The sequence below is a fragment of the Ictidomys tridecemlineatus genome, chromosome 2 (genome assembly GCF_052094955.1).
Source record: "Ictidomys tridecemlineatus isolate mIctTri1 chromosome 2, mIctTri1.hap1, whole genome shotgun sequence".
NCBI classification, from domain to species: Eukaryota; Metazoa; Chordata; class Mammalia; order Rodentia; family Sciuridae; genus Ictidomys; species Ictidomys tridecemlineatus.
The window spans coordinates 116,994,371-117,015,692 of record NC_135478.1 but is presented as its reverse complement, the minus strand read 5'-3'; the positions used below and the strand labels follow the sequence as shown (position 1 = coordinate 117,015,692).

The following is a 21,322-nucleotide window of genomic DNA, read 5'->3' as shown; positions in this document are numbered from 1 at the left end:
AGGTGTGGGAGGTGAACCAGGGAGCACTGGCCTCTGGAGCCCCCAGACTAGGCAGGGGCTGCGGCGTGTCCATTAAGTGCCCTGCCCTGGGCCAGCTCCTCAGAGCTGGAGCTCTCTGTGTGCTTCTGTCCCTGCTGGCCTCCACCTGCTCCAGGGGACTTAGCAGAGCTCGCCCCAGAAAACCAAGGACAGGTGCGGGGAGGAGTCCCCTTCCCCCAAGGCACTTGAACGTATCCTTAGCAACAGAGACCGATGGGAGAGGGGGACGTGGATCTTCCAAGCCCGGGTGACAGGTGGCTATCTGCAGGAGCAATGCACTTCCCCCGGCTCAGGGGCTGGTCTGACATCCTCCTGTCCACACGGGCCAGCTGCCCTGGTTCCCATGACCTGAAGAAACTTTGCTTTTCTTAAAATCTCTGGTGGCTCTCCACCTACAGATGGGTTCTACTTCCTCAGCACATCGTCAAGGGTCTCCAGGGCCTGGCCCCTGCCAACCTCTCCAGCCTCATTCCCATCGCTCCCAGCTTGAGGGACACCAAACTGCTTAGAGAGTCCCCAGACACACAGAACACTCTTCGCACATGTGTGTCCCTTAGATCTCATGGACACTGCTGCCTGGAATACCTTTACCTAGATCGTTCTTCTCTGTTCTTTGAGAGTCAACTCAGATTTTGATACAGAATGCAGCCAAAGCAGTCCTTTGAGGAAAATGTATAGCCTTAAAGTGATTCATTAGGAAAGACTGAAAATAAATGATCTTTTAACCCAAGCATTTAGGAAAAGACCAGCAAACAAATATAAAGAAGGTATAAGTGTGAATTTATACCTTAATAAGGATAAAAGCAAAAAGAGTAAACCCCTATTAAGTTGTGAAACCCAAAGGGCCTCAATTATTATATTATCCCTCAGAACATTTTTTGCCTGGTTTCCAATAAGCTCTTCTGAACCAGAAATCAGTTTTCTATTTAATTGTGTTCTAATGTTCACATGCCTCTAAAACCAGGAAGTTCTCCCTAGAGTTTAACCTAGGTCCTTCCTGCTGTTCAATGTGGTACCAGGTAGGACAGAGGCATTGGCCTACCTGTTGAGTCCTTGAACATCCACATGCTATCAATCTCTTCCTCCAAAGGAGACTGGCTCTCTGACTTGCTGAATTGACTTCGCCGGAGAGAGTGGGAGATAGGAGCCCGGCGGCGGCTTCTTTTGCTGAGCTGCACCCGGGTCTTGAGGGCACTGGAGTCGAGGACTGAGGTTTGCTTTGGGGGTGGCAAGGAGGAAGAAAAAAGGCAAAGGATCCGTGAGTTGAGGAGAGCATCCACAGCAGGATGCCTATAGGTTCCTGATCCCTGAGGCACTAGTTCGTTATCACGTGGGCTAGCCTGTCGATGGTAACCCAAATGCCCTTCACCTAAACCCCTCCACAGGAACCACTAGGCCAATTACAAGAATTGATGGAGCTGGGCATGGTGGCTCGCACCTGTCATCCTAGTGGCTTGGGAGGCTGAGGCAGGAGGATCTTGAGTTCAAAGCCAGCCTCAGCCAAAGTAAGACCCTAAGCATCTCAGTGAGACCCTGTCTCTAAATAAAATGCAAAATAGGGCTGGGATGGGGCTCAGTGGTCGAAGGCCCTGAGTTCAATCCCTGGTACCAAAAAAAAAAAAAAAAAAAAAATCAATGAAGCAGTGGGCCTGAGACCCAGCACCGTGCCTGCACACACTAGGCACACAGCCTCCTGGGGACATCGCACAAGCATGTCGGCTGCCACAGAGCCCTGTACCCAGAAGGAGCTAAATCCAAGGGATGCCTGCCTGAGGGGCTTTGGTTCTTGGGATGGCTGCTGCAGAGACCCACCGCCCTGGCACCAGGGACACTGTTCTGTGAAAGACAGGGGGGACATGGGCACAATCATTCTGAGCCAACCCTGGGCTCTTCGTGCTTGGAACTGCAAACCTCAGGAGAGTTCCCTGGGGGCAGGGAGGTGGCCCTCTGCCCTCCTGGTGGGTGAGGGCTTAGATCACTTTTAACTGAACATGTGACCGTGTGTAAGGCTGTGCGCCCACTGTGCAGGTTACAAAGAGATAAGGAAGCTGAGGCTCAGAGAGGTGAAGACATTTGCCCAGAGACCCACAGCTGGTGTACGGTGGTCCAAGTGGGTCTCGTCTCACCCTGTGCCCTCTGCACCCAGCGCAGGGGCCCTGGCATGACCCTGCCCACCCCTGAAGGGGAGTCTCCAGGGGGATGCTTGCACCTCCCTTTAAAGGGAAAAGACCGATGGCACCCAGCTGTGCTCCTGGCCAGGACTTACGTCGATGAAGGAGAAGTCGTCCGCTCCGCCAGCTGCGCAGGGCTCCGGTGGGGGCAGCCCGTCCGCCCCGTCGGTGGACTCCAGCTCGGAGCTGGAGCGGTCCACGCTGGTGCTCCGCTGGTCGGCGGCCGAGGCGGGCTCCGTTTGCGAGGACAGAGAGGATAAGCGGCCACTGAGGGGCTGTCTCCGCGCTGACGGGGTGCTGCTGTCCGGAGACGGTGACTCGGGGGCCAAGCTGGGACACAGGGAAGGAGGGCAGACGGATCACGGAGGGCGCTTCAGAGACCCGAGCCTCAAGGAAAGGCGGTGGCAGAAGAGCCGCTGGGTGGGGCGCTGTGGGCACCGGGGAGCAGCGTGGGGACCTCGCGGGGCAGCGCCTCCCGGAAACGCAGGACCTGCCAGCCGGGCGCGGCTTGTGGTGCCCCGGGCACACGGGCAGGGGCGGGGCAGGGACAGTCGGCCCCGCGCCATCCAAGACTCTCCAGCCCTGTGTGGTCCCGGGTGGCGTCGGGGCCTTGCGATGTGGCCAGTGAGAGCCTGGATCGCCGCGAGCGCGAGGTGCGCAGGGGCCATCTAACCCTTCGCAAAAAAGACCGGGCCATGTCTCCCTAGTGACTTCCCGCGCTGCTCACGTGGTGAGACGGGAGCAAGTCGGATGGGTTGGGTTCCACCAAATACACTGTTCAAATCAACTGTGGGTTGAATTTTGTGAGCTTTAGAGTTAGCTTATATTTCTTGTTTCTTTTTACTCCTTTCCTACCCACCGGGACATCTTAAATGACATGATGTCTGTGTATCTGTGTGTGTATGGGGAAGGGGGGGTCTCTGATGCTGATCAGTGGCCACCAGCAGGTACCCAAGAAGTCTGGAGGGCACCCGCTCACTCATGCAGTGATTTACTGAGCACCTACTATGTGCCACGCAGTACCCTTCAATCCTCTTCATGATCCTATGAGGGTTATTTAAAATCCTTTGATGCCCACCACACTGTGAGGTGGCAGTAACCTCATGAAATTAAATATTAAAGACTGGGAAACCCGACACAGAGAAGCAACATTGCTTCCCCAAAGGGGCAGAGCTAGGATGGCCCAGGCAGCTGCACTCCAGGACCCTCCCTCATGAGCCTCTCCTACCACTCAAATCCCTTCCCATGATCATATTCACGTATCATCTGGAAAACTGGAACCACACAGGATAGAAAATTGATACAGAAATCAAGCAATTAAATCCCCGGCACTCCACAGAACACACCCACATCGGCAAGGCAGCCGAGCTGCAGGCCTGGGGAGCCCTCCCCTTGAGGAAGGGGGTGCCCACCCGACTTAAGCTGAAGGACCCACAAGCTGCACCCGCCAGCAGAACTTTCTCGACCCTGCTGTCCCGCATTCCAGGGTGCTTTTGTTAGCTCTGGGATGCCTCCCTGAGGATGTGGGTGGGACCCAGCAAACCCACACAAGAGAAGGGAAATATCAACAAGCAGGCAGCAGATGGCGCCACTGCCCAAGGCTGGAGCTTCTGGGGGCGCTGCAGTACCTCTGGGAGACAGCAGGGGGCGCGCACCACCAGGGCGCTGGGTGGGACCGGCTGGTCTCAGGTCCTGGTCTACGAGCTGGGGATGTGGGGCCTGGAGAGGGGAAGGGGCTCTGGGGGTCACTTAGGAGATGAGCAAAACCACGTCTAGGTCTCCCGATAACCCAGCGTCCTTGCAGGGCATTCTAAGGAAACTGAAGCTAACTAAACCCTATTTTAAATTTCACAGGTTAGGAGAGAAAAAGAAAGATTTGCAGGACTGTCTTGCTCCCCTTTTTCTTACCCATTTTCCATTCTATCAACTTCACCCCAGCTTCAAATCAGCACCTGTCATGGGATGTGACCCAGTAGAGGGGGATGGTCACTCCTGACAGTGAGAGGGCCTATAGGAGACCTGGCTTCGAATCCAGCTCAGCCACACACACATGGTGACCCTGGGCAGGCCCTGGGCTGCCTGTGAGCCTCGGCTTCCTAGGCTGGGCACGAGGGCCACAGACACAGAAACAGTCACACAGCAGAGGGCGGGAGGTGGCCCAGCCGGGGTTGACCAGGGCTCTAGATAGAGGTGGGCCTGTGGCAGAAATTGCTGAGTGGGCTGCTGAAGGCACAGCAGATCCACAGAGTGGCCATGAAGCCATTATACTGTCTCGACCCCATCCAAAAGATGAAGAAAGAAATGTATTTCTGAAACAAGAACAGGCACTTTACACAAAAGCTCCTACTATGTGCCAGGACCTAATCTCCATGCAGGTTACCAGTCCATGTGCTGAGGTGCCTGATTTCTCTTCTAGAACACAGAATGACAGAATTAAATGCTAACACATTTAATCAACATGGGAAGTGCTCACCATGTGTGTGGCCCACCCACTCCCCAGGCGTGTCCAGTTCTTGGGCATCACTTCCTTTCATGGAAGAGGAACATGTGATTGGGAAAACAAGGCATCTACCCGGGTCCTGCACCCAGTCAGGGTGGGACTGGATTCACAGCTGCTTGCCTCCCAATCTGGTTATGCTTGAGAGCCCTCAGGCTTTTGCAGTAGCCAGAATATTCCTCCGAGCCAGGCTGACCACTGAGGCCCACTGGCCATGAATGGTGGAGATGTTTCTTTTCTTTTCTTTCTTTTTTTTTTTTTTTTTAGTACTGAGGATTGAACCCAGGGCACTTAACCACTGAGCCACATCTCTAGCCCTTTTTATTTTTTATTTTCAGACAGTTACTCAGGGCCTTGCTAAGTTGCTGAGGCTGACTATGAACCCGTGATCCTCCTGCCTTGGCCTCCCGAGCTGCTGGGATCACAGGCGTGCACCACCGCACACGACTCATGAACAGAGATTCTAAGCAGACACAGCTGATTAAGCAACATGGAGGAGACACACCCCTGCATTTGTAAACACCTCCCCACACTGAGAGAAATCTAGAAAGACCAGAAAAACATGAATGAAGGTAGATCTGCTGGGATTATAGGTGGTTTTTGTTTTCTTTGAAATTGTCTATAGTGGCAAAATACCCAAAGGTCACCGTGAGCCACACTGACCACGTCCACACAGTCCTGGGACCATCGCCAAGTATCTGCCACCCAGAGGAGTCCCAGCCCACGTGCAGCAGGCTCCTCCTCCTGTTGCCCTCAGTTGCTCCCTGTCTCTGGATTGGCCTATCGGAGATTCTCCAGATTTGATCTGATATTTATATATATATATATTTTTTCTTTGTAAAGATTCTTTTTGATGTGAATGGCTTCCTCTTACAATAACAAAGAGGACCTGGGCTGCAGAAATTGCTGGGCCGCTGCATCCACTGCAACCAGATACCCTGTGGTGGCCGGTCCTACTGCAGATCTTACCTGTCCCCACTCTGACGCTGGTCTGCCCATGTCCCATACTGGCCATCGGCTTCGTGCACCAGGGTGTCTGTGTCCTTGGCCTCAGGGGGTCGCCTGGAGAAGCACTGCTTCAGGTGGTCCTGTGGGGACGAGAGAGACGGGAGATGGCCATCAGAGAAAGGGCCGGGAGCCCCACCCTGGCTGACCCAGGTCAGGACACATGCCCCCAGCCCCCTGCTGCCCTCAGAGGTGGGCGCAGATGTCTGGGCTGGACACTCAGTGACCAAGCGGTCACAGACGCAGGGATTCCCGTGTGCACACAGGCGAGCTGGAGGAAGCGGTCACCAGCACTGGGGCGCAGGGTCCTGCTGGGCGCCTTGGCCCTCCTCCGTGCCCGCTCAGTGTGGCCCGGCCAACCTCCCTCCATCCGCAGGGCTCCGAGGCCTCTTGTCTGCCAAGGGCAGCCCAGCCCCTGCTTCCCTGGGGGCAGGGAACTCAGACCAGACAACGGGGTGTGCTACTGACTGACGTCACCTCAGGGAACAGCAGTCCGGGGCGACCCTACCACAGGGTCTCCTCAGCCCCCACTGGACGGATGAGAAGGCAGGGGCTTCGAGGGGAAGGCAACGGGCCGATCCATTTGTCCGCAGGCAGCAAAGCAGGGCTCAAACCCAGGCAGTCAGCTGGACCGAGTCCCCACCACAGCCACCTGCCCGGGAGCATGGACCCTCGTCCGCCCTCCCTGGTTGGCATCCCTCACTGCCCTGGGCTGGCTCCTCAGAGCGGGAGCTCCTGCAGGGAGCAAGGGTGCTGGTCACCCCTGAGGTGGCCACAGGCACACAGCGGGCAGCCTGTAAATGCCCACTGGCGACTGGACCGCAGCGTCTCCAGCTCATCCTCGTGGATAATGAGGAGCCCCTTTCCCTGCATGGAAACCACAGGAGCAGCTGCGGCCAAGGTCGCCCTCACGGGGTGGGGGAGAAGCTGGGCCCCCGAGAACCCAGAAGCCCAGGCCCTTGGATGGGCCCTGGCACAGAGACCACCCAAAGGCTTCGGTCCGAGCTCTGAGTGACGTTCCATGAGAGCAGCCCCCACCCCCCACCCCAGGGGGACCGTCAGACCCTGCTCCGCCTGGGCTCAGGAGGCATGGGGGTGGGGGTGCGCTGCAGACGGCCCATCTACTGCTCAAAAACCTCCCAGGGCTCCCTATTGCCCTCCTCAGAAACCCACGGCCCCTGGGAGCCAGCCCCTGACCCGTCCATCTCATCACCCCGTCCACGGTCCCCTGACCTACTGCGCATGCGTTGCGTATAATCCCCACCTATTCTCCACCCCCCTCCATCCCCCTCCCCCTCATCCTGCATCCCCCCAAACACCCCCCACTCCCTCCAACCTCCCCCACCTCTGCAGCTCTGCGTGTGCCGACCCCTTCCTGTCCATCATGCTCACCTGAAGCCACTGCGGCTCACAGTGACTCCCCCCCCCTCCCCTGAGCGTCTTGCCCAGGTGGCTCATCTGTACCGGGTCAGATTTGATACTTCATCTATTCATTCAACGAATCTTTACAGGGAAGCTACTATGTGTCAGGTACCAGGGCCTGGGGGTATCACAGCACAGACACGGCTCCGGGAGTCTACATCTCACTCCAGCTGCCTTGTCGTCCTTGTACCCCACTTGGAGCCTCCTAGGCACACAGTAGGTGCTCAGTAGTGGAGAGCTGGTTAACCGGTTGGGTTCCTCCCAAGCATGGGGGACCTGCCTGCTCCTGGCTGCTTTGGAAACCCCTTCAGCTGAGCAGGGACACTAGGGAAGCACCTGGGGAAGAGCTGTGCTGTGTGACCAGAGAGCCACTGCCTCCCTCTCTGGTTGGCAGAGAAGTTACAAAGAGGGCCCCTGGGTTCTGGGACTCTCAGTTTCCCACTCAGGATGGACAGCATGAGGAACGTCCCTGGGGCTACATCAGCGCACTCTGCAGCTGCCCCGGGAAGACCGCTGGCCACTTTCAAGGCTTTGGCTTCTCCTGAGCAAGCCACCCTGTCCCCTCCAGGTCCCTGGCTGCGGGCAGAACCTGCTGCTGGCACACCAGGATGGAGCTAGGCCCAAGCTGGGGCAACTCTCACTTTTTTGCTTCAAAGGTGACGTGCTCGGAGGCCCAGGACCCTTGGCACCCAGGGACAGAGCGGTCATCTGAGCAGCTCCCAGTTTCCTATTGTCTCAGGGACAAGGTGGGGCTGGCCACTCCCTACTCAGTCCACGTGGACTCAGGGGCTGTGAGCTGTCCCTGTGGACTCACACCACTGTCCCAGCCCGTTTGCAGATGGCTGCAACCTAGATGCTGGGCCTGTGCTGACCCTGGGGATGTGCCCAGGAGTAATGGCTCAGGGGCAGCTCTCGGCTTGGGGTGGGGAGGGGCCTGGGTCAGCACTGTCCCTGTGGGCAGCCCCAGGGCCACACACCAGAGCTCACTCTCCGTGGAAGCACAGGGCTGCTGGGGCCTTCCAGGAGACCCTCTCTGACAGGCTTGGCGTCTGGCACCAGGAGGTGCTCAGGAGTGGCCATGACTGGAATGGTCCTCAGGCTCCAGGGTCAGAGGGTGAAGGAGCTGGGCAGAGCTCTCCAAAGCCCCCCGAGATGGGTCCCCAGGGCTGAGGACGAGGAAGGCTTGGATCTGAAATCCTCAGGGTGGGTCATCTCCCCCCACTGCCTAGTGTCCTGAGGGCAGTGTCCCTGACTCCTTCCATGCCCCCCTGCCACAGGGCACAGATCCTCAGACCTCTGGTGTCTCCTTCCAGAACGTTCCATCCTGAGGAGATCAGCTCTCCACCCCTGCAAGAGCTGGGGCGGGATCACCTCAGCCCCCCGAACATCCTTGTCTCCCATCCAACCTCCAGAGCTCAGTCGGAGCCGGTAGGGCCCCTGCTCGGTCACGTAGCTCCCATGTTCCTGAAGCAAAGCCCCAGCACCGGGAGACGCAGCAGGCTCCACCCTCACTGGAGGGGGCAGCCCCCTTCCCCCCAGAGCCCTCCTCTCCCCCAGGTGCTCCCACTGGCTCCTCCGGCCTCTCCCGTCCCTGGTGGTCTCAGTCTTTGGGATGCTCCAGGCTGCTGCAGCGCCCCCTAGTGGCAAAGCCGACGCAACCCTGAGGGTCCTCCTCCAGCGAAGCCTCCCTAGAAGCCCCACCCCCAAGGCTGGCTCAGGAGCCCAGCTCCCCCCTCCCCTGGACCCCAGGTCTCTATCTGTGCTGATATAACAGCCGCTAAACACACGTGGCTATGTAAATTCAATTTAAATTAATTAAAATCAACTGATATTAGCCATTCAGTTTCTCGGGAGTACGATCCATATTTTAAAGGTATCACAGTCACCTACCTATGGCCACCCTCTCAGAGAGCACAGGTGACAGCACGTTGCTATCACTGGGGAACGTTCTAGTTACAAGATGTACTACCGTAGATTTTCTGGCCATAAAATAATGATTGTAATCGACCAGTTTATCAGTCTTCCCTGGACGGGCCTGTTTCTGGAGCCAGAACACCTGCATTTGAATCCACGCTCCACTACACAGTAGCTGTGTGACCTTGGACAAGTTTCTTAACTTCTCTGAGTCTCCTCATTCAGACATAAAAAGTATTTGAAGGTGTTAGGGTGGATTCCACTGCAGTCCTGACGCTGTGACACAGAACCGTGGGAGGAGAGCAGGGGCCCGAGTGACCTGAGGGAGTGCACCTTGCACTGCTTATCAGCACTTTCTCGGGTTTGTGTGCTGGTGGCCCTGTACCTGCTGCAGGTTCATGTGCCATTGCTCCCAGGCCCTGGCAGGACTTGGGATGGGCAGGGCTTGGGCTTGGCTCCCAGGGCCACGAGGCCTTGAGATCAACCACCAAAAAGGGCGTGGTTGCCTCTAAACCTTCCAAGTGTCTGTTCTGGGAGTCTGCGGAGGCAGATGATCCTGCACTTCGGCTTTGCTTCCCAGGCTCCTGTCACTGGCTGCAGGGGGCCGGAATCTGCAGAGGGGTCTGAAAATGCGCTGGGCGAGTTAGGGGGAAGGGGCACCCTTAGTCCCCGCCCGTGGGCCCTTGGTAGAAGTCAGACCCTGAGCCCAACTCAGGATCCCCTGAGCCCAACCCTGCACTTCCTCAATGAGGAGACTCGGAGCCAGCCTCTGGGCTCCCGGCCAACGTGCCCTCCAGCCCCAGGTGTTCTGCAAGCCCCGTCTTCTCCAGGTGCTCAGGAGGTGCTGATGAGCAGAGCGAAGGAAGATGCCTTTGAAACCTCGGGAACTTGGCAGGTTTGAGCCCCACTTGCCCAGACAGCTCACCAGCCCCAGAGCCGCAGGCAGGTGGGAACTCAGGCCCGTCCTGCAGGCCAGCGATGCCCAGCCCAGGCACCACGGTGAGCAGCCCCGGAAGGCCCATGCTGGGGAGGCCCAGCTGACATGCACCCTCCAGGGGTTACACCAAGTCTCCATATCCGTCCCCAAATGGAAAACGAGTAAGCCTAGCTGACCGGGCAGGGTTAATGCCAGGATGTATCTCAAGGAAACCATGAGACCCGCTCGTCAAGATCCATCAGTACAGAAGCCACCAGCCGCACCGATCATCGATGACCCAAAGTCCCGGGAACAGCCCACATGACTAAGGATGAGACTGTGCAAAACGGAACTCACGGGATGAAGTCAACACATACGAGAACAATGACAGCTGCAAAGACGTGCTGCCACAGGACAGGCATGCACACACCGGCAAACGCAAAGCCACGCTGCAAAACCAGTAAGAACAGCACCTCTGTGTGACCACGAGCCAAGAAGAACATCTGGAAGGTTCCAAGGTGCATAGATCACAAGAGGTGAGGCCACGGGCTGCCTCTTTGTCACTGATACTGATTTTATTTCGCATCCACACTTGGAATTCCACACCCAGATGGAATTCCACACCCAGATGGGATCCAAGGATGAGATCCAGGCTGCTGAAGCCCCCGCTTCCTGGCACTGTCACGAGACACCCACCATGGACGGGGCTCTTGACTGTTCACTACCCCAGGGATCAGCAACCCCTCTATAAAGGACCAGAGAGTAAGGATCTGGGGCTTTCTGGGCCCTGATGGTGTCTGTCCCTGCCGGGCGGGGCTCCAGTAATACCTTACTTACAAAACAGTGGTGGGGTGCGCTTGGCCCTCAGACAGTAGCTGCTGATCCCTGATCCATCGATCTGCACCCTTCAGCCTGTCTGCTGCATGAAGATGGGGGGCACTTCCATTGGCAGCCCATGGGTGTTTCCTGGCCTCTAGTAGTTGTTAAATAAATTTGTGGGGAGAACGTGTCTCTGCAAATGTTATATATACCCGCCTCCTGCAGTGGGCAGGTGTGAGCTTAGGGAGGGCAGGGGGGAGAAGCCCCCTGCCTGCAGCCTCCTGGACACCTGACAGTCACCTAAGAGCCCTGAGTCAGGGCCATGCCAGGCTGCCCAGACCTGACAGCGGCTCTGAGCACCTCACGAGGCACATCACCTCCCCTGCAGCTGTCCCCTCCCCACGCAGCAACTCTGCACCCAGCCGCAGGGAGCACCGTGGTCACGGGCCCAGGCTGGGGACTCCTGCTCCACCCCAGCACCTCGGAGGCCCACAGCTCTGCCTGCTCTGGGTCGGGGTCAGACCTGCACACGGCCACCCAGTCATAGTAACGGTACCGACCAGGGACGACCTGCTGAGCGCTGACCACGTGCCCATCCCTACGCCTTGGAAAGCCGTCCAAGGGGCGGCCCCAGCTCCACCCTCCCTAGCTCTGACCCACCCTCGCCAGGCCTCCACCTTCCCCTCTGTGAAACGGGGTGTCAGGAGGACTCTGCGGAAGGCCTGGCGAGGCTCCCACACGCCTGGCACCCGGTGGGTGCCAAGCAGATGCCAGCCCCGTGATGATGCTGGTGTCTGCCCTTCAGCTCCCGGAACGTTCTGACCAACATCATCACAAAGTGCTGAAGGTCCAGACGTGGCCTGGCCATCCGCCATTCAGCCAAGAACCACTGGGGCTGCCTATCCCAGCCCAGAGTGTCCCCCGACCTGGATGCCAGTCAGATGCTACCCTGTAGGTCACCAGGGGAAGGAGCCGTGTCACAAAAGGGTGCAGGCGTGGTTCTGCAGGGGGACGGCTGTGGCCGGGGCCATGGCACAGGCTGCTAGAGACAAGCTGTCTCCAGGGCACGGGTGTGACCCGAAGTAACAGGAGCAGTGCTGGCAGCTGGGCCGCAGGAGCCTCTATGGAGGCTATAAACAGAAAGGACAGCTGGGCTGGGGGCCGCTCCCTGACCCAGGAGACCCAGAGGCACCTGGGGCCTGCACACGGGGCGTCAGGGACGGGCAAGTGGGTGACAAGAACACGGAGGCCCCTGGGATTACACCCCAATGACACCAAGGTAGAAAGACCGTAGGCTGGGACTGCGCTTCACACGCCACCAACCGCGTCCCCCTCGGCCGGGCCCTTCCACTCTCAGAGGTCCACACCCGCCACGGCCGGGCGGTCACCTCCTGCCAAGCCAGTCTCAGAACCAACCACCTGCCAAGCCAGTCTCAGAACCAACCACCTCGCGTGAATTCTTAGAAACTAAAAGCCAAAAGCAGAAGACTTGTGTGGGGACACTTTCGCACCCTGAAGTCCCAAACTCCCATGTTGAGCCACGGCAGGTCAGGAGTCATCTGTGACAGTCACAGGGGACACTCGGGCACTGCGGCACTCCCGGGACAGACGGCGACCTGAGGATCCAGAACACTACCATCCACATCCCGGTTCACAGATGCAGGCCGGGAAGCTCCCAGAGGTCAGACGGGGATGACACAACCGCGGGCACTTAGGTGGCACTAACTGTATGCTGCCCCAGCGAGTCCTCCCGGCCACCCCAAGAGTCCAGGCTGAGAAGTGGGCTGCAGGGCTCCGCATCTGGGCCCGGCCCCCACCCTACCGCAGGGGTGAGGCTGCCCCCGTCTGCCCAGCCCAGCTCAGGCAGCGCCTCCCCTAGCCAGGGCTGTCCTTGGGACCCAGCATGGAAGTCACCGTGCTGGGCTGAGGTGGGGACCCCCAGGGGGTCTGTGCACCCTCTGACCTCATGGCCAAGTTCAGGCAGACAGGGAGACACAGTGGCCGACAGTGGGCAGGTGCAGGAACGACCCCAGGGTCTCCGAGCAGTACTGCCACTGTCCCTTTGTCACCAGACCCTCTTTTTTTTTTTCAATATTTTAGTTGCTGACGGACGCACATTTTATTTTATTTTATTTATTTATTTTTATGCGGTGCTGAGGATCGAACCTAGGGCCTCACGAGAGCCAGGCAAGCGCTCTCCTGCTGAGACCCAGCCGCGGCCCCCCAGCCCTCTTGGTGCGTGGAGGGACCCCATTTTCACCTCAAATTAAATCCCCGCTGGCTGTGGACAGAATGGGGGGACAGAAACACCGTGTGCCCAGCACCCACAAACAGCAGGACCCGGGTCCGAGAGGGCACATCTTTTCAAGGTGCACAATAGGAGCCGTTGGCCCTGAGGGAAGGGGCGGTCTCCCCAGTCAGGAGGGAGGGGAAACAGAACATTCTAGAATCATTGCCAATCTCTTGGGTAGACACAGACTAATTTGATTTTCCTTTTAAGTCCCAAGTTCTTTTAATAAAGGCCTACGGGTGTGAGGCTTAGAGGAGCCAAGGAACTAGGAGTTCTTAAAATGAACTAGATCATAAAGCGGCCGGAACGTGGCATGCCGTTTGCTGAGGCAGGTGTCATGAGTGACGTGCTCCAGAGGCAGGCGAGGTCACAAGAGTGGGACACCTGAACAGCACAGCACCCACCGGGTCACAGGAGAAGCATCTGCAGGGGTCTGAGTGCCCGGGAAGGAGGGACAGGTGGGTTTTCCTCCACCTCCCTGGTGTCCTGTGACATCTGTGGCTCGTCACACAGGCTCACTGTGCCAGGCCCACAGCGTCTCCTGGTCCCCAGCAGCTCCCCTCGTGGAATCCGCTCCCAACCGTCCTGACTTGGCTTCTCTTGGAGGGATTCTTAAAACAGCCCGAGCCAAGCTTGACTTCTTTTTTTGAAACCATCACATGTCAAAATCTCTCTCCCGTGGTTTATTTCAGGCCAGGGCTCAGCCGTCAGGAGACAGGATGGCAGCCTGGATGTGTAAGTGTGAACGGGAGAGAAGGACGGGTGTGTCTTTCCTGACTGAGGACCAAATCCTCCCCCAGCCACCAGCTCATCAGGATCAGAAGGGACCAAGAGGGTCCAGCGTCAACACCAGCAGCCCCAGCCCTGCTTGTTGCTAGTCACCCAGCAGGGATGTCCACACAGCCTCCTGCAGACAGAGGGGAGTACACACAAAGACACACCACACACTACATGGCCAACACACCCAGTACAAACACACGCCATGCAGACAGAGGCACAAAGAGACAGCAAAATACACGCACACACACACAAAAGCCAGGTGTGGTGGCACACGCCTGTCATCCCACCGCCTTGGGAGGCTGAGGCAGGAAGATGGAGAGTTCAAGGCCAGCCTCAGCCACAGCGAGGCCCTAAGCAGCTCAGTGAGACCCTGTCTCTAAATAAAACACAAAATAGGGCTGGGGGTGTGGCTCAGTGGTCAAGGGCACCTGAGTTCAATCCCCAGTAACCCCCCAAAACTCAAAAAACAAAATATATGTATGCATGTAAATGTACACACCAATGCCCAAGTACACACCACACACAGTAATGTACGAATGCATACACACCACGCCATATACACACCGCCCTAAACACACCTCACAGGAGCTCACACGCAAAGGGGTGGTAGCTGCCGCACGGTGCTCAGGGTCAGTGAACCCTACTGAGCTGCCCTTGCAGAAACCACAGCTCATCACTGTAGGGGGCGAAGACTGGCCATTCACCACAACAAAGGGGAAATACAAGGGCAAAGAGGGAAAGGTGACCGAGTCCTTGGAGAGGGGTTTAAAAGAGCCAGGGCAGAGGACTCCTAAGTGACGCTGTCATCCTGGGTTCCACTGGAGGATGGAGGTTCCTATGCCAGGACACAAGTCCTCCAGGGCCTCAGACAGAGGGGCTGGTGCAGCGGGTGACAGAGAGCCTGGTGGGGGGCCCTGTGACAGGACCTGGGCCTAGGAAGGGGGTCAGATCTGGACAGGAGAAGAGAGCAGGGAAGGCAAGGTCACAGAGAGAACAGGCTGGGGACGCAGGTGCCGGGCCTGAGACCTGCGTGGGTGTGGCCGCATGCCCAGCCCAAGGGCTCAGAGCAGGGGCCAGAGGGGAGCTTCTCCTGCCCTGGAGGAGAGCTGGCCCCCGAGGAGGTGAGAGGACCAGGTGAGGCCCACCTCCCCAGTGCAGGGGTTCACTGGAGGGATTGCCTGGGTGACGGGAGGCGGGCCTCCTGCTGCTATGTCCTGAGCTGTCTGCCCCCTCGGGTGACCTTCCGCCCTGGTGCTCTGCTCACCTGGGACCCACAGCGCAGACTCTGGGAACTGTGGCGGTGTCACGCCACGCTGTGTGGGCTAAGCACACTCCACCCGTGACCTCGCCTGCTGCATTGGCCCGGGAGTCTCGCAGGGGGGAGGGTGTCTGGATGGCAGGTTTCAGTGAGTGTCGTGAACCTGGGGCTCTGTTCATATGGCCAGAACGGGGGGCTTGGCATAGCCCAGCAACGTGACCCTGCCTGTGTCCACGCATGCACACATCTGTGCATATACCTGGGTGCTCACTGGTGTGCATGCCTATGCACACGTGTGTGCATGTGTGCTCACACCGAGGCCAGCCGATGCCAGAGGGTTGACCCCCCCCACACACACACAGAAACAACCTCAGACTCAGGACACAAGCCATGTCCTCAAGCTGCAGGGCACCCTGCTCTGTCCCGGTGACCCCACCTCTAGGAGCCAGTCTGAAGGCCACTCTGGGGAAGCAGATGCGTGACCGTGGGCATCCAGCAGTCCCGGCATGATCTACGAGAGAAACTGGAAACAAGCTAAGTGCCCGGAAGTCAGAGGGTGGAATGCAGGCCAGCAGGGCGCGTGCGGCACACGCGGGTCAACCTAGAGAGCTCGCTCGCCACCTGCTGCATGGGGACTGGAGGGGAGAGAGGGGAGCCTGGGGTCCAAGGGCAGGCAATGTGCTGGACAGAGGCCACGGGGCCTGGCCTGGGCAGAGGGATGGAGAGCGGCAGATGCGTTTATGGAAATAAGACACTGGAACTGGCCAGACCTAGGGGGTGAGAGCCCAGGTCCCATCTCAGATAGTGACAAGGACAAAGGGCACAGAGAAGGAAGAGGTGAGAGGCGGGGACACCAGGGACAGGGGCAGGAAGGGGCGTTCTGGGAAAGAGGAGGTGACAGGATTCAAGGCCGGCATCCCAAGCCACTCTGCACCTCCCATGAATTCCTCAAGATTCGAAGAACTGAAGAGCAGCACATCACCTCTAAAAGGATGGCATGTTAGTACAGATCATAGTGGTCACAGGGGATCTGGGAAGAGAGAGGCGCAGGTTGGCAGGTGCCGGGGCCACCCACACCCAAGCGCAATCCTGGCTCCCTGGCACTTAGAAGCTGTGTGGCCTTGGGTGTGTCACTTCACCTCTCTGAGCCTCAGTGATAGCACACATCACTCCAATGCCCAGCAGTGAGGCCAGCAGCTACAGGAGCTCATGATCCGCGGAAGCCCTGAACGCAGTGTCTGACGGGCACTAAATGCTCAGGAAATGACCGCTCTTTCCGATGGCTGCGAGTTAGAAGAAACCTCTCTCTGACTTCGCAGCCAGCAGGTGTCATCAAGCAGGGGGCGGATGATGGGCAGAGGAGCTTTCAGGAATTCCTGGTACAGATCACAGGCTACGCTCCCTCTGCAGCAGGGACCGCCCTGGCTTCCCGGAAAGAAAGGCTTGGCAGCAAACGGAGGGCAGAGCTCGGCAGTTACGGCAGCAAGACGCCAAGGAGAGGGACGGAGGCCAGGGCGAGAACCCTGGGCGGGGGCAACCTCGGGAGCCCCTCCCCGCCCTGACCCAGGCCAGCAAGAGGCCCTGGGGCTGTGCTCCCTCCTGCAGGCTGGGGAAAGCCCCAGCTCCTCCTAGGTCCCCTCCCAGGCCATCTCAGGCTGCTGCCCTTGCACCCACCCTGGTGACAAGGCCATGGACGCGTTGGTGGCAAGCTAGCATTGTCCCCGGCTGCATCCTCTGCCTGGACCCTGCCTGGCCTCTACCTGCGGGGCCTCCTCCATTACCTGCAGGAACCTGCTCTGCAGAGCACGCAGGAGGCAGAACTGGGGCCACTCTGGCCCCACCTCCCCAGGGCCCAGCACACACAGGTGCCGGGTGAGCATCGGAGGGGGCAAGAGAGAGCCGCAGGAGGTGGCGGGAAGGCAGGGGACAGAGGCAGGGGCAGGGGGTGGGCGGAGAAGGGGAAGGAGCAGGGTGACAAGGACCCCGTCCCAGGCCAGGTCACTAGGAGGCCATGTGAGAGCCAAAGGTCCCCGTCCTCTGGTGGGGACACACCCAAGGCTCCTCTCGGCTCCTACAGGAAAACCCGGACCCCGCAGCTGGGCTCACCAGTGGCCGCAGCTCAGTGATTCCCAGGAGGACACAGACCGGACCCCAAGCCCCTGCATGGCTCAGGGTCTCGGTCTCCTCACCGGCTCCATGGGGACAAGGACGGCCCTCGTGTGGCTCAGTGGACCCTGGGGTGGGGGCTATTTCTGAATGGCACCCAGCAGGGCCACTCTGTTTTGTTTCTAGAACTGCTTTGTCCCTAGGGTTGAGTGTCACTGGGGAGGGAGGAGGGGCCCTGAACCCGGGGGGCAGGACGCCCCGTCAGAGCAGCAGGACGGGCCTGGGCATCAGTGGACAGGTGGGGAGAAGGCATGTGACTGCTGCGAGGACCAGGACACTGCCCAGAGGTAAAGACAGGGGATAAGGATCAGAGTGGCAAACAAGGAAAAGCTTGGAACGTTTTAAAAACCCGTTAATCATACTTTTTTAAAAAGCAGAAACCTATGACACGGGTGGACTATTACCATTCTCATTTTACAGATGACGAAACCAAGGTTTTGGGAGGTTGATTCACTTGCCTGAGGTCACACAGCACCCGAGCGACAGAACAAGGATAAACTGGATCCAGTCTATTCTGAGCCCGGGGTTTCTAGACCACTGGCTGGCCTGAGCCATCTGGACTTGGGACAGGGCCTGGGGACAGGGTGCACCCACTTTGGCTAGAGTACAAGGCAAGCAGGGCAGAGGACCGTCAGGTGCGCGTGACGAAGGTGCCCGGGCATGGGAACACAGTGGTCTGATGAGGATCTGGAAGCAGATGTGCGGAGCCCAGCGCCGTGCACTTCACCGCCTGATCCTCAGCGAGAGGAAGGAAGGGGAGACGGGCAGGCAGTGAGGGGGTTGCGCGGGCTGCCGGCTTTTCATAGCTGGGTTTTTTTTCATTGCAGAATGGATGTTTGGATGTGTCAACTTCCTCGAATAATGACAAACTCATTTCCAAATTAAAGGCAGCTGCAGCTTTGCTACAAACTTGCCGCGACTCTGGCCCACTCGCCCGCGCTCAGCATCTGGGACGCCTGCCCGTGCCGGGCTCTCCCTGGGCTCCCCAAGCAGCAGACCCCCAGGCCCCGCGTTTCCCTCCAGCCCTTCGAAGCACCCTGTGGTGGTGTGAGCAGGCAGCCCCACGAGGTGGAGGGTCACTGCCACTGTCCACTGTCTCCAGTGCCTCAGCCGGTGCCTGGGACGGGAGAGCTCGAGAGTCACCAGATGGGACCTGAGTCATGCCCCCCCATCCCCTCGTCTTCACGACGGTGTGAAAGCAGATCCACCCTCAGTGTTCAATCAGTAACACAAGAGCCGGGCACAGTGGAGTACACCTGGGTTCCCAGAGACTCAGGAGGCTGAGGCAGGAGGATCACAAGTTGGAGGCCAGCCTCAGCAACGTGGAGAGGCCCTCAACAACTTAGTAAGACCCTGTCTTAAAGTAAAAAGCCAAAAAGGGTCGGGGATGAGGCTTGGTGATAAGGCACCAAAGCACTCCTGGGTTCATCCCCATACAAAAAGGAGAAAATCTAAACAACAAGAGAATGTCAATAGTCTGTCATATGATATCACATTTGACGCTCCTGCCCAAACGTCAGGCCAGTCAGTGCTCTGAGCAGGTTTAAGGTGGGCGAAGCGGGGAGGGCTGGCAGGCCAGGTGTTCCAAAGGCTTTTTCCACTAAGTGGGGTTTTCGATTTAGGATGGATTTATCGGAATCCATCTCAAAGCCAGATCCCGGGGGCCAGGAGGGCAGCTGGTCCCAGCCCAGAGGGACAGCATGGAAAACTCCTGATTCAAGTGGGTGTTGCAAAAGAGCCAGGCTCAGGACCCTGCCAGGCCTGTGAGATCTTTTTTATGGCCTGGAAGGCTCTGGGGAGGGATGGGATTCTGCAATTTGTGGGCAGCTTTGTGCCAGGGCTGACTTGTCCCTTCGTGTGTCATTGGATGACATGCCCTCCCAGCGGTGGGGGGTGGGGGCATTCCCACAACTCGGATGCCCACAGCCAGGGATGTGCGGTTGCTAAGCAACCAGAGGGGCTGCAAGAGTGCAGGTGCCCCACGCCCTTCGATCCAAATGCCGAATGACAGGGGTCCGGGATGTTCCAGGTCTGTCCCCAGGAGTGGGGGACAGGGAGGTCTGCAGCTTGCTCGCAATCTTGAACAAATGACCGTTTTTAAGGTACCGGGGATTGCACTCAGGGGCCCTCCACCACTGAACTCCATCCTCAGCCCTATTCTGTGTTTTATTTAGAGACAGGGTCTCCCTGAGCTGCTTAAGGCCTCGATGTTCTGAGGCTGGCTTTGAACTTGCGATCCTCCTGTCTCTGCCTCCCGAGTGGCTGGGATGACAGGCGTGGGCCACCGTGCCCAGCCAGGAAGACCCGCTTCTGACCCGTGGCTCCTCACAGCAGCAAACAGCTGCCAAGCCTCCGTCTTCCTGTGGCCCTCCAGGGACGGCCTCATCAGGGGGCCCAGCTCTTCCTGTTAATTGCCTCTCCGAGAACCGCAGGCAACCAGCGCTCCTGCTATAAATATCTTCCAGCATCATCCCCCAGAACTCCCGACTGAGACAAGACAGCACACACGCTCAGGAGATCCCACTAAACCCTGCGAGTGGTTCCTCCGCGGCTTCTCTGGCGCCGGGGTGGGTGGGTGCCTCTCTCTGCGTGGCTCTGGAACCCCCTCTCCCTCCAGGGAAGACAGGCAGGTGGGCTCTCAGCCCCTGGGACCGACCCCCTCCCTGAGCTCCCTGGAGCGCTCCTGGGGCAGCCCTTCCCGGCCACAGCTGGCTTGCATCTTGGAAGCTTCTGCAATATGGAACGTGCAATATGCACTGGGAGAACACAGCCCACCTGGAGGAACACAGGCCCCGGGGCTGCCGCAGCACTTCAGGGGCTGGGAGACACTGGCGGAAGGTCTCTAGAGGACTCGGGATGTCTCTGAAGCGCCACTGAGGCCGCCGGCTCGCCTCTAGGATGATAGACAGGGGAAAACCGTGGGGAGATGGTGAAGCCAACTCTGCTGCACGGAGGCTGGGTGTGCAGCTTCGGCTGGGCCTCCTTCAGGAATCCAGGAGACAGAGGGGAATGATCCAGAGGCGTGGCTCATGCTATGGGGAAGGAGGAAGTGGGCCAGCTGTGACTGACATCCACAAATGAGCCCATAAAGGCCGGCTGAGGCTGCAGCTAGACCAGTGCCGGGCACACATGCCTGTCCAGCAGGATCACATACCCCTTGGGTGTGGTCATGTGACAAACCCTGATCAATGAAATGCTGAGTGGAAGTGATGTCAGTTGTTTCCAGGCAGAAATTTTAAGAGCCGAGGCTGACTGGCCACACATTTTGGTCAGCCACATGGTGGTCATTTCCCCAGGTAAGTGGCTCCACTGACCTAGACCCTGAAATAAAGGTGACCAGTGTGAGCAGGCCTGAGGAAAGAAACCTGGACTTTTTTTGTTCTGAGCCACTGCAGTTTTGGAGTTGCTTGTTACTGCAGCATAGCTTAGTGCAGCCTGACTGATCAAGACACAAACAGTTTAACTTGAGACAAGTACAAGAAAAGTGAACCAATGCGTGGTGACACCGAGTGAGCGGCAGCCACCCGCTTGGCAGGTTCAGCGCAGGAGCTTCTGAGGCGAGTAGGCCTCCGATCTAGGATCCAGCCTCCGCTGTGGCTTTTTAACTGTGTGGCCTGAGCCATGAGCCACTTAACTCTCCGGGCCTCAGTCCCGTCCACTGTGCGTTTTCTGGCTGGAAACTTTGCGAGCTACAGAGAGATCCTGGCAGAGGACTGTCTCTCCCAAGAAGCACCGAGCGACTTCCATTTTGCTGTGAAAGGACGTCGCTTGATGAGGACATGAGGGGGACTGCAGCAGCTTGGCAGAGAGCAGAACAGACTTAGAGGCTAACAAGCGGCTCTCAGCTGGAGTCCTCGGCCCGGGCCCAGCTGGCCCGTCAGTCGGCCTCAGCTTTGAGAATTAGGTGTGCAGACGTGTCCCCTTAGGAAACACGAGGCTCATTTCACATGGTCCGTTCACCACCTGCTTCCTGGTATTGTCAAACCCTCACAACCAGGGGACCAAGCACAGGCGTCACGTGACTGAGATCTTCCTAAAGCCTCTG

At 58.2% G+C, this 21,322-nt stretch overlaps 1 protein-coding gene across 4 annotated transcripts in view; it reads right to left on the bottom strand.

The window, feature by feature from the left end:
• Positions 1-6: 6 nt before the first annotated feature.
• Positions 7-21,322, bottom strand: part of Kiaa1671 (KIAA1671 ortholog) — a 123,842-nt gene continuing 102,526 nt past the window's right edge. For all 4 annotated transcript variants that reach the window (XM_078039634.1, XM_078039635.1, XM_078039633.1 and 1 more), the window contains exons 6-8: positions 5,677-5,795; positions 2,306-2,540; positions 7-1,256 (exon numbers count right to left, since the gene is read on the bottom strand). In XM_078039634.1, coding sequence (XP_077895760.1) covers positions 1,044-1,256; positions 2,306-2,540; positions 5,677-5,795 — 567 coding nt within the window. In that variant the 3' untranslated portion in view covers positions 7-1,043. The remainder of the gene's footprint in view (positions 1,257-2,305; positions 2,541-5,676; positions 5,796-21,322) is intronic.